The 12,579-nt window shown below is 41.7% G+C and overlaps 1 protein-coding gene across 1 annotated transcript in view; it reads right to left on the reverse strand.

The window, feature by feature from the left end:
• LOC311127292 (leucine-rich repeat transmembrane neuronal protein 4-like) overlaps nt 1–12,102 on the reverse strand; it is a 123,987-nt gene extending 111,885 nt beyond the window's left edge. Inside the window, exons 1-2 of the mRNA XM_084159102.1 lie at nt 11,998–12,102; nt 1,007–2,568 (exon numbers count right to left, since the gene is read on the reverse strand). Of these exons, the coding sequence (XP_084015228.1) occupies nt 1,007–2,568; nt 11,998–12,001 (1,566 nt within the window). The 5' untranslated portion in view covers nt 12,002–12,102. The remainder of the gene's footprint in view (nt 1–1,006; nt 2,569–11,997) is intronic.
• Between the last annotated feature and the right edge of the window lie 477 nt (nt 12,103–12,579).

The raw sequence follows: 12,579 nt of genomic DNA on the forward strand, positions 1-12,579 counted from the left end.
CGTGTTGCCTAGCGACATCCCCAAAACATCACTGCTCTAGAGGAGATCTGCATGGAGGAATGAGCCAAAATACCAGCAACAGTGTGTGAAAACCTTGTGAAGACTTACAGAAAACGTTTGACCTGTGTCATTGCCAACAAAGGGTATATAACAAAGTATTGAGAAACTTTTGTTATTGACCAAATACTTATTTTCCACCATAATTTGCAAATAAATTCATAAAAAATCCTACAATGTGATTTTCTTGATTTCTTTTCCTCATTTTGTCTTTCATAGTTGACGTGTACATATGATGAAAATTACAGGCCTCTCTCATCTTTTTAAGTGGTAGAACTTGCACAATTGGTGGCTGACTAAATACTTTTTTTCCCCACTGTATATTAGGTGTAGGATGAAGTCATCAATGGAGAGGGAACCTTTTTGCTGACACAACAGTGTCCATTATCATTCCAAGTGTCTAGGGATGAATCTCCCCACAAACAAAGTGGCTAATTGAAAACAGAACTGAAATATGATAAACACAAACAAAACAATGCCTTTGGCATTTTGGAGGGTAAAAACTGCACCTAAATAAGCAATTGAATCCACCTCTCAGAATACATGGGAAAAAACGGTCACTTATCACAAACAAAGCCTGTGGCACACTTTAAGCTAGTGAGATTATTCAGGATAGGAAATGTAAATCGGTTGTACTTATTGCATTTCAACACAATTTTACATCAAACAATGTTTTTCCTCTCAACAGACACAAGGGTGTAAGTGAATACCAAAAATCTTCTTTGAGCACAATGAACTCAAGACAACGATAGCGACACCAACATCCCAAAGCGAACACACCATTCCTTACCTAATGTCCAAAACAAAGCTACAGCCAATCCAAGACGGGAGATACGGAAAGAAAGCCACAGATGTAATATCTATCAAAAGCAGTGTAAACATTTACCTCAGGTTGCCTCGCTGTGGAAGAGATTTGATTAGGAGGGGTGGCGGATGGTGTGGGTCATACCTCGCATTCCCTTGAGCCTGAGATGGTGTAGGTGCAGGAGCCAGTCCCATTGACAAGCACGTCCATGGCCTCCGAATTGGTGGGCTTGTAGTCCACATAGTACTCCTGCAGTGGGGAACTCAGCGTGCGCTCCGTCTCTCTGGCTTTTTTCCGGCGCTTGCGAGCTGCGGCCGAGTGCTCCTGCAGCTGCTTGACACTGCTGGGATAGCGCTTCCACGACACGTAGATCACCAACAGGATCATCACCACAGACAAGAACAGGGCAACACTCCCAGCCACTATCTTGTGAAAGGACACATGCTCAAACTCCTGTTCAGGTGGTGGTGCCACGGCCGAGGTAACAGCTGGAGACGTAGGGCCTCCTTTGGATCCCTCCTCTATCTTCCCACCTCGCGTGGGTGGTGTGGGGTAGGCTGGGCGGCGTTCTGTCTGGTCTGGGTCATTAGAGGGGGTGGGTGGGGCGCTGGCCGTGAGGGGTGTGATTGCGGTGTCCCGACACACACTGTGGGTGTCAACGGCATCCATGACCTTCTCGCCCTGGGATTCCTTGGGGGCAGCGCATATCATGTTGTTCTCCTTGTTCCCCTTGAAGTTCCTCAGCCAGACAACCAGGGGGCAGACCACAGGGCCACAGTCCCACACATTCCCCGCCAGGCTGATGGTGGTCAGGGAAATCCAGGCAGAAACGGTCTCCTGGGACACATTGGTCAGCTTGTTGGAATCCAGATTGAGTGTTTGAAGGTTGGGTAGGCATTGGTAGACCGTAGCATCCACCTCTTGCAGATCATTGCCAGACAGGTCCAGCTTCTGCAGGGAGGTCCAGGTCCAGGTCAGGCCTTGGCTCATGGAGCGGATGCGGTTCCACTGCAGGTAGAGCGCCCGCAGGTTGTAGAGGCGTGGGAAGTGGGAAAAGTTTATCTTAGAGAACTGGTTGTGCTCCAGGTGCAGCTCAGTCAGCTTCAGCAGGCCTGAGAAGGCGTTGCGGGTGATGCTGCGCAGGCGGTTGTAGCCCAGGTCCAGGAACTCCAGGTTTCTGCAGTCCTGAAACAGACGCACAGGGATGCTTTTCAAGGAGTTGGAGCGCATGTGCAGGCTGAGGAGCTTGCGGAGGCCCTGGAACTGGCCCGGCTGCAGGGACGCCAGTTTGTTGTAAGACAAGTCCAGGTTGCGGAGGTTGGGTACAGGGTGGAAAGTGGTGTTATGGAGCATTGTGATCTTGTTTGAGCTCAGGATCAGCTCCTTGAGCCTCCGGACGCCTTGGAAGGCCAGTACATCTACAGAGGCAATGTAGTTGTGGTCCAAGTAGAGCCAGATGAGCTGGTTGAGGCCCACAAACTGTCCAGCTCTGAGACTGACCAGACTGTTGTAGCGTAAGGACAGGCCTTGGCAGCCCCCTGAGAGGTTCTTGGGCACATCGCGAAAAGCGCTGGACTCACAGTAGACAATTTTCCCATCGCAGCGACAGCTCTTGGGGCATGGACGCTCGCTGAGGGACGGAGATGCCGCCAGCCACACCTGCATGAGCAGCTGCACCATAAGCCAGTGGCGCTGCATGGCAGAGGCTGCAGAGAGGGACAGAGAGAGAGAGAGAGAGAGAGAGAGAGAGAAGAAAATATACATTTTTACTGAAAGTGTCTGACAACAACCCATCTGGTTGAAAAAGGTGTAGAAAATTGTGGTTTTGATTTGGTTTTAACTGCAATCGACCAGAATTTAGTCTTCCCACAAGCTGCCACAGTGCTTGAGGCAAAACTAGAGAAGTCATAAAAGCAAGCTGGAAACATCAAATTAACATTCAGGAGCTGGCGATTGTGTACAAATCCAGAGGCATATCAATTTAGAATCTAGCCACTTCACATTGAACCATAACAGAGCGGTTAAGGGGTCTGATTGAATCATGGTGTTCACTTCCACCAAGTTCAAACAAAGGAGTCAGCTCTCTAGAAACCCTATGGAATTAAACAACTCTGCTCTGTCCAAGCAAAATACATACATGAATACGCACGTCATTAAATAAGCAAAACGCACAGACAAAAAAAGGAATCTGATCATGCTGTGCCGTCTATTTGGATATCCTGCTACTGCTACTTGGGATTATATAACATAGAAGAAATACTGCAGATACAGACTGTTGAATCAGTGATGGTGGTAATGAGAATCGGTCAGTATGAAGATCTTAATTTGAGCCAGTTTACTACAGCAGGAAATTAATCCTACAGCAACAGAACATTTGAATTATTATGTGGATTATAATTCATAGACATTTTTGTAGGGGTTGATATATTTTTCATAGGGGAAAATCAAGTCTGAAATTTCAAAGTGGAAATTACAAACTTCAGATGTCTTTTTAAACCTCAAATACACTACAAGTTTTACATTTCCTGAAAGTTCTCCTGTAACAGGGTGATAAAATTAAGATCCAATATCTGTACATGTAGCCTGGTGTGATATCGGTCTTCGTCCTTAGGTGAGAGTGAGCTGTTTACATTAAAAGCGCTCCACTTACAGAGTCACTAACGATCTGTTATTAAGGGTACATTGATTTTCTCCTGAGGAGTGCTTCCATTTCTTATGTGTGCTCTTTTCTCTGGGCTAAACCTCTGTAATGTGATACCTTGTAAACATCCTCTAATCAAAAGATAGGCTGAACGTGTGGTTTAACATAGTCCATAGTTGTGTTTAATTGGTTATCACATGTGTATGTCATGGTGACAGTCCAATCATCCTAGATTTTACTCTATGAAAGAAAATGTGACAGTGATGTTGTCTGCATGCTAAAGTTTCAAATGTGTTGCAAAACTGAACAAATTATGTACCCAGAGTATTCTATCAGTGAGATAGAATGAGACCAAGGAATAAAATGCTTTTGATGGTACTTGGGCTTCAGCGCTTCATGTTCTAAAATTCATATTTAAATGTTATCATCTCGGGGCGACAGCTTATCAGAATTAATTATTTGACCAAGGGTGGCCGAGAAGCATGATATAGCATTTGAAGAGTTCCATTACAAAACGCTATATATCCATTTTCAAAAATGTTGGTAAATTAGCTTTTATTGTTTAATTAAATAAATTATATTTTCATGGCATGGGGTTGTTCAATGACAGACATGTATTTGTTAAAAATATAGCACTTGATTGTTTCATTTCAGAGACAAATAAACAAGTTTTTCTTTTGCAAAATGCTATATATCCGCCTCACTCTCAGATAAATAAGTAGTACTACTAGGTTTTACAGTCAAATGTAACAAATAACTACATTTCTGTTGAATTGCTACATTTAAATACAAGTTCTTATATTATTTTCATTGTCTGTACAGTATATTGAATTATTATTTGCAGTTGTCACTATGACAATGAACACACCCTGAAAGCACTGAATGGTATTGTGTTACCACCTTATTAATAGGCCTACAGCAGGATGCGTTGATCAGTTCATTGACAGGTGTACTGTAGAACGATAAACTTTCCTCTAGTGTGGATGCTCACCAATATGGGTTTGAGTATGGACTCGCGATAAACTTCTTTAATATAACACTGCTACTGCAATCTGTAGAATGATAACAAGAGCGCTTGACTTTGTTTATTTTTTACTTAACTAGGCAAGTCAGTTAAGAACAAATTGTTATTTACAATGACGGCCTACCCCGGACCAATTGTGCGCCGCTCTAAGGGACTCCCATTCACACCCGGATTGTGAAACAGCCTGGAATCTAACCAGGGTCTGTAGTGACGCCTCTAGCACTGAGATGCAGTGCCTTAGACCGCTGCCTCACTCGGGAGCCTTCTTAAGGACACTCATGTGAAAAGTGTTTGTTCACGTCCATCTACGTCAACATTTGTAATTGGCTGATGCCATAATCACTGTCGGGTGAGGTCAGCATAGGGCTAACATGTGTTAGGTTATCTGATGGGAGCTGCTACAATGTAGCGTTCTATCTAAGTAAATTGACGATTTTAATTGCGTCTTGAGATGGAGAAACTGTTTAAATTTCAACCGTTTCTAATGTTCGCAAGTGTGGTCCCACACTTTTAAAACAAATTATAATCTAATTAGGCAAGCCAACATTATGGAAGCACAACAATGTTTATTAATTTTAAAGGACATTTCATTGCATGTTTTTCCATGTTTTCTGTGTGATACATTATGTGTGGGCAGCTAAAACAAAGTGTGTTCGTCAGATTCAGTGTGCATTTACACATCCTCCTAAGAGAATCGAGTGAGATGCATTCAACTCTCAAATGCTTCCATGTGCAGCTTTATTAAAATAGATTGTGAGATACATAATTTAGCTTGTACCCTCTTCACTCGGCACCTTCATGCCCTGATTAACACTATGTGGTTTAATGAGCAGTCCATGCACTAATGCTTCACTAAGCCATCTTCTTCTCCTCAGCTTCTTATCTTATTCAGAGAGGAACAGAAGTCGCCCTCAGAGGTGTCACTCATAAGCTGTGTCTCTGTTACCACCTCTCTACCATGCTTCCCTTGTCATTACCATTTGGTTACCATATCATATTGGTTAACTATCACCTATTAATTCCTAACACTTCCATTACCACTTCAGTTCTTTAGACTTCTTTCCCCTTAAACTGCATAGCCTGTTCTTGCCTGTTCCAACGCATACAAGTCAGTCATTAACACCTCTGCATACCCTTGGTACACCTTAGCTTTTTATTGTGACTACCATTATCACGCTATGCTAGGACAAACTGTATAAGTCCATTTACTACTTATCCTCTTATAATACTGTAACAGAATCACTCAGCTGCTGCTACTACTACTACTACAACTACTACTGCTACTGCTCCTACTACTACTACTACTACTACTACAACTACTACAACTACTACTACTACTTCTAGTATTTAGTATTTATTAGGATACCCATTAGCTGCTGCCAAGGCAGCAGCTTCTCTTCCTGGGTTTCAAACTGGAATAAAACAATTACATCACAACAAAACAAAACAGCCTACCTCATAAACAAAACATTGCATCATACAAGACATTATTACTTAATTATTACACATTTACAATATAAAATGTACAATACTACACTACTACAATATAACAATGTGTGTGTGCGTATGCGCGTGTCTCTTCACAGTCCGAGTTGTGCCATGAGGTGCTGTTTTATCCCGTTTTTTAAATCAGATTTTACTACTCGCTTGAGTGACTTGACGTGGAAGAGAGTTGCAGGTAGACATGGCTCTATGTAGTACTGTGCGCTTCCCAGTTTGTTCTGGACTGTCTTGTGGGGAATGTATGGATGTCTGAGCGGAGTAGTAGCTGTTTGAACAGACAGTTCGGTGCTTTCAACACGTCAATACCTCTCACAAAGTCAAGTAGTGATGCAGTCAATATCTCCTCTACTTTGAGCCAGTAGAGATTGACATGCATGTTATTGATATTATCCCTCTGTGTACAATTAAAGGCCAGCCGTGCTGCTCTTTCTGGGCTAACTGTAAATTGCTTATGTCCTTCTTTGTACCACTTGACCATATAACTGGGCAGTAGTCCAGGTGTGATAAAACTAAGGCCAGTAGGACTTGTTTTGTTGATTTTGATGTCAAGAAAGCAGAGCAGCGATTTATCACAGACAGACCTCTCTCCATCTTAGCTACAGTTGCATCAATAGGTTTAGCGAATGATTTGTCCTAAATACAATGCTTTAAGTTTGTTATATTTCGGCCTAACTTAACACTTGCAACTGATTCTAAAACGGACTGCAGCTCTTTGTTAAGTGTTGCAGTGATTTGACTTGCTATGGTAGCTGACATGTACAATGTTGAGTCATCAGCATAGAGAGCCTTCAGAAAGTTTTCACAACCCTCAACTTTTTCCACATTTTGTTGTGTTATGGCCTGAACTTTGGATGGTGTATCAAAACACCCAGTCACTATAAAGATACAGGCGTCCTTTCCAACTCAGTTGCCGGAGAGGAATGAAACTGCTCAGGGATTTCACCATGAGGCCAACGGTGACTTTAAAACAGTTAGAGTTGAATGGCTGTGATAGGAGAAAACGGAGGATGGATCAACAACATTGTAGTTACTCCACAATACTATTGTAATTGACAGAGTGAAAAGAAATAAGACTGTACAGAATAAATATATTCCAAAACATGCATCCTGTTTGCAACAAGGAACTAAAGTAATACGGCAAAAAAATTGGCAAAGCAATTCACTTTTGTCCTGAATACAAATTGTTATGTTAGGGTCAAATCCAATACAACACATTACTGAGTACCACTCTTCATATTTTCAAGCATGGTGGTGGCTGCATCATGTTATGGGTATGCTTGTCATTGGCAAGGACTATGGAGTTTTTTGGGATAAAAATAAGTGTAATAGAGCTAAGCACAGGTACAATCCTAGAGGAAAACCTGGTTCAGTCTGCTTCCAGCAAACACTGGGAGACAAATTCACCTTTCAGCAGGACAATACATTTTTTTCAGCAGCAGACTATGATCGATAATGTAAAAAGTTGCACTGAAGTCTAACAAAACAGCTCCCACAATCTTCTTCTTATCAATTTATTTCAGCCAAGCATCAGTCATTTGTGTCAGTGCCTTACTACTACTACGACGACGGCAGGGATATAGATCCTTCTGTTATTAAACAAAGAATGAGAGGAAGAGCACAAAGCTGACCTAATGTACAGACAAAATAAAAAATAACTTGGCAAATAGGCACTATGCTATGATCTTTGAACACACAAGTGGCTCATTGTTGAGTTTTCTGCCATTGACAAAACTGCTATCAAACGCAGCCATGCCCACATTGTGGCTGGACAGGAGCCTAACGCACAGGGAAGGACATCCCAACAGACTAGCCTATGCCTTCCTATTAGTCTCCAATTATCATTGAGATGATTGCCAGCCTGCCAAAGCAGCCTTATTTTCCTGGTCCTTGGGAACCAGCGCTTCATGTCCTCTGTTCGTATTGCCTCAATGTTCTGGGGAAACACAGATGTCTTTGTGTAATTACAGAAATGCTCAGCAGATGCATTGGTATTTGCAGTTTGGTATTTGCAGTTACTGAAGTAGGCGGCCTACAGTACAAACAAGGTCAACTGGATGAGAGAGAATATGTGGTGGATTCTCCTCAATACACCAATATCCAAATGTGCGTGCACTCATGCTAGCTTGCGCACACACACACATACATGCAAGAACAGATTGTGTGTTAGTATAGATTTGCTTCTCCCTTGCATCTGTTTTCTGATTTCCCCTGACGGGAACTGTTCCGCCAGGGTGGAGTGACTGAGAATAACCAATCAACCCCCAGCCCTCACAACACCATGGATGAGTCTGTCACATCCTCTCTCAGAGCCACCCCCTGCCCTCTCCAAGTCTTTCTCAAATATACCTTCACTACAGGCACGTGCCAAACCTCAGCACATTGGCCAATTAAGTCACTGTGAATAACCTTTTAATAAATGTAATGTAAATATAACCTGATTGTGGCGGTACAGACATGCTTCAGGTCTATATTTGCTGAAGGAATGTCCCAATGAGAGCTACCTGCAATAAAGTATTTACTTTTTAATCCTCAAGCTACCAACATATTTTATATACATGGATTTTGACTCCAATAATAAACTATTGGAAAATGCAACAATCATAGCAAAATATCAACGTATTTCTTATCAAAACATTATTAGACATGTAATTAATGTTATCTGAAATAAAAGGTGTAATTAAGTCTGCTATCCAACAGACACTAGGAGACAAATTCACCTTTCAGCAATACAATAACCTAAAACACAAGGCCAAATATACACTGGAGTTGCTTACCGAGATGACATTGAATGTTCTTGAGTGGCCTAGTTACAGTTTGACTTAAATCAGCTTGAAAATCTATGGCAAGACTTGAAAATGGCTGTCAAGCAATGATCAACAACCAACATGGCAGAGCTCAAAGAATACAAAAATAAATCCAGGTGTGCAAAGTTCTTAGAGACTAGACCCAGAAAGACTCACAGCTGTAAATGCTGTCAAAGGTGATTCTAAGATTTACTGACTCAGGGGTGTGAATACTTATGTAAATGAGAAATTTCTGTATTTCATTTTCAATATATTTGCAAAAGTTTCTAAAAACATGTTTTAACTTTGTCATTATGGGGTAGATAGGTGAGATCCATTTTGAATTCAGGCTGTAACACAACAAAATGTTGAATAAATCAAGGGGTATGAATACTTTCTGAAGGCACTATATATCACTGCTACAAAAAAAATCATGTTTCATAATTTGGTGGATTACAAATAAATAAAAATTCCCATGCTCTATGCATAAAAGGTTGCAAAACGGCTTTTCCATGCAACCTGTTGGCACATATGCTCATATTGCTATATGGCTTGTGGGCTTTGTATTTGCAGAAACAAGACCACATTGCAGTGCATGGCAGTGTGCGTACCTCATCACTTTATGGGCCATGAAGCCATACGTGCGCCACATGATGCAGCTAACAAATGGCATCAGAGGAGTCGGTAGTTTAACTGCCAAATGCTCTGTGAGATGACTGAGGGAGCAACTTTTAAGTAATCAACAACGGTAATGTGATTACAAGACCAAAGTTTATGGATGACAAAGGTGCTTTTTGTGTAATGGAAATTATGCGTTAGAAAACAAGTGAGTAGTTTTGCCTGTTACCTAAGGAAGAGAGAAAAAGCACAATCAATGCAATCCAACCTGCGTGATGGTCATGAGCAATTCAAGTGCTCAAGCTATGGCTATATAGCCTAAAGGCTATTGCAAAACTATGAAACTGACTAAATAATAAATAGTCATTTATTCTTATTCATGTGTGAAAATTTAGCAGAATTAGTTATTTCAGACCTATTTTGCTATTTAAAACTGGGACCATGCATATTCCAGTGTGCCTTCGGGTAAACAACAGAGGCGTCATGCCCATAGGGGCCACGGGGGCACTTGCCCCTCAGATTTGTTCTGGATTTTATTTTTAACAAAAATAATAATAATAATAATAATAATAATAATAATAATAATAATAATAACGTGTTTATTTTTTCTTCTCTGTAATAGTACTAGCCACCTAGAAATTGTATGAAGTTGGCTTTAGCTAGCCCAAATAAGTTCCCAATATCCCAACCTCATAACTAGCTACCAAGAAGCCATTTCAGCTAGCTTGTCTAACTATCTTAGCTGGCATGCCTGCTTGCAAGGTTGGTAGACTTTAGAAAAGCAAGCAATAACTAATAGTAGGCCTACTGAATAAGACTCACATTACTTTAAATAATTTACCCTGATTTTAGCAGGGCTGCAGAGAAGCCTATTTAGTTTCTTTAAAAAAAGAACCACCAATCAGGATACAGACAGCTCAAGAGGTATGATTGGATATGCAGAAAAATACACCTTTTTTTTTTTACATAGATGTAAGCATAATGAGTATGGCTCTAGAGTGCAGGAAAATGGCAAAATTCTCCAATTCACCCCTTCTCCAGACCACCCCCAGTCATCCTAAAGTAATTTGTGCCACCTCAGATTTTTGGGGTGCATGAATCCCTGGTAAACAATGTATCGATGCAGTGCAGTAGCCTGATACATCATGCCACCTTAAAATTAATGGCACAGCATTGCCAGTGCAGTTGGCCATCTGTGTAAGAGTTAAATAATGGCCGTGGATATTGGGCTACATAGGGCGACGATAACGAAGGTAGCAGAGGCAGAGAGAAAAAACATGGAAATGAACCGCTAACACAAACATACTGATGATTTCAATCACCAGGGGGAAGCTATTAAAAAAATCTAACCACATCCGTAGGCTAGCCCTCATCACACACGCACGCAAGCACGCACGCAAACGCACCTACACACACACACTTGAGCGAACATGCTCACACTATGTAATGCACAATTTGCAGGCTGTTCGTGCTCCAAATGGAATTAATCTTGCCTCTTGTAGATTCTAGGTCCAAAAAAAATAAAAGATCCACAATCATCTCTCAATGACCAGACAGCAAGAGAGCGCATAAAACTGTCTTCACGCCTCAACACGGAGCAGGTGCACACACCGCTAGCCTACTGATGTATGATATAGCAAAGCAAAATAAAATAAAATATGAATCGATTTTATTAGCAAAGGTTACCTGCGTAATCTGGATGTAATCCACTCATGAAACTGAAATGGTCTGTTCTCAGTTAATGTTGGTCCCGTGTAGCTCAGTTAGTAGAGCATGGCGTTTGCAACGCCAGGGTTGTGGGTTCGATTCCCACGGGGGGCCAGTATGAAAAAAGAAAAATGTCTGCACTAACTGTAAGTCGCTCTGGATAAGAGCGTCCGCTAAATGACTAAAAATGTAATGTTGGACATACCACTGACACTTCTAGATCACGAAATGAAGAAAACCTAACAACGGATGGGCTGTCGATAATTATGCAGGACCACGCTTTGTAAAGTTGACTTGCATCCAACATAAGTCATAATTAGCATTCCAGTCAATGATCCGAATTTAGTGTGCTTCTTAAACCAGTTAAGATGAAATAGGATGCTCCAAACCATATAGCTAACGAACAGATGCATTAGACTATAGAGCTTTTTGTAAAATAAACAGTTATTTCAGATGCAATCTCTGGCAAAGCTAGAACGGCATATTGGCGTATTTGTTATGTGTCCTATTGTTAATCGCACACAGGCATTAATCGCCTGTAGTAAAACAATAAAATAAAATAATAAACACATTGCAGCTCTGCGACTCTGTGGACTGTGTTTGGCACATCCAGACTATATTCATAGCGACAAGAGCGTGCTGAATGTATTTTATAACAAATAAAAAAATAACAATGCTTTGGGAAATCTCAAGTAGCAATACACATTTTTTATCTGAACATCCTAGATCTTTATGCACTCAGACACAATAAATCGGCTGGAATGTTGGGAGCGAATTTGAGGGAAAAGACGCAGCTTACCTTACTCTCGTTTCCACTACATGGAGCAGATATGATACATTTACAGGCACATATACTTACCCATATCAGCTTATCTGTCAGCTCCTGTCCACAGGTTTTAAAGCCTTACAGCGCGCGACAGCTGAGTCCGCATGACACGCGCTCTCATCAGACGGTACGGTTCTAGTCCACGACTCCAGTCGCTTCACGCAGCCGCCGATTCCAACGCGCACCTGCCCGTCGCTGCCCCCGGAATTTAAGCGAGTCAGAGGGGTATCCTTGTGTCAAGCCTGTAGTTTCACCATGGAACATGTCTCCGGATCTAGTTTTCTATCATATCCATGCACATAATTCCCGCGTAAAATCGTGGTGTCCAACATTAACAGCGCGCCTGAGAACAAACGCTGCCACATCCAAGTCATATATGACAATCCAAAATAAGCGTGATAGCAAAGTTGAAAGATTCCAGTCGAAACGTTCTCATCACCCTCCAGCCATCCATTATGGCATGATGCACAAACAACGATTTTCCCAAGAGGGTGTGTGAATACCAGCAGACCTCCCCAGTAAAAAGCGACCCAAAATGTTTATGCTAGGACTGAGGGTGAATTCACATTCCCTCCCGAAAGAAGCTTACCCTGATCAGAGGAGTATTCGAAGGGT

The sequence above is a fragment of the Coregonus lavaretus genome (assembly GCF_964263955.1).
Source record: "Coregonus lavaretus genome assembly, chromosome: 4".
Lineage (NCBI taxonomy): Eukaryota > Metazoa > Chordata > Actinopteri > Salmoniformes > Salmonidae > Coregonus > Coregonus lavaretus.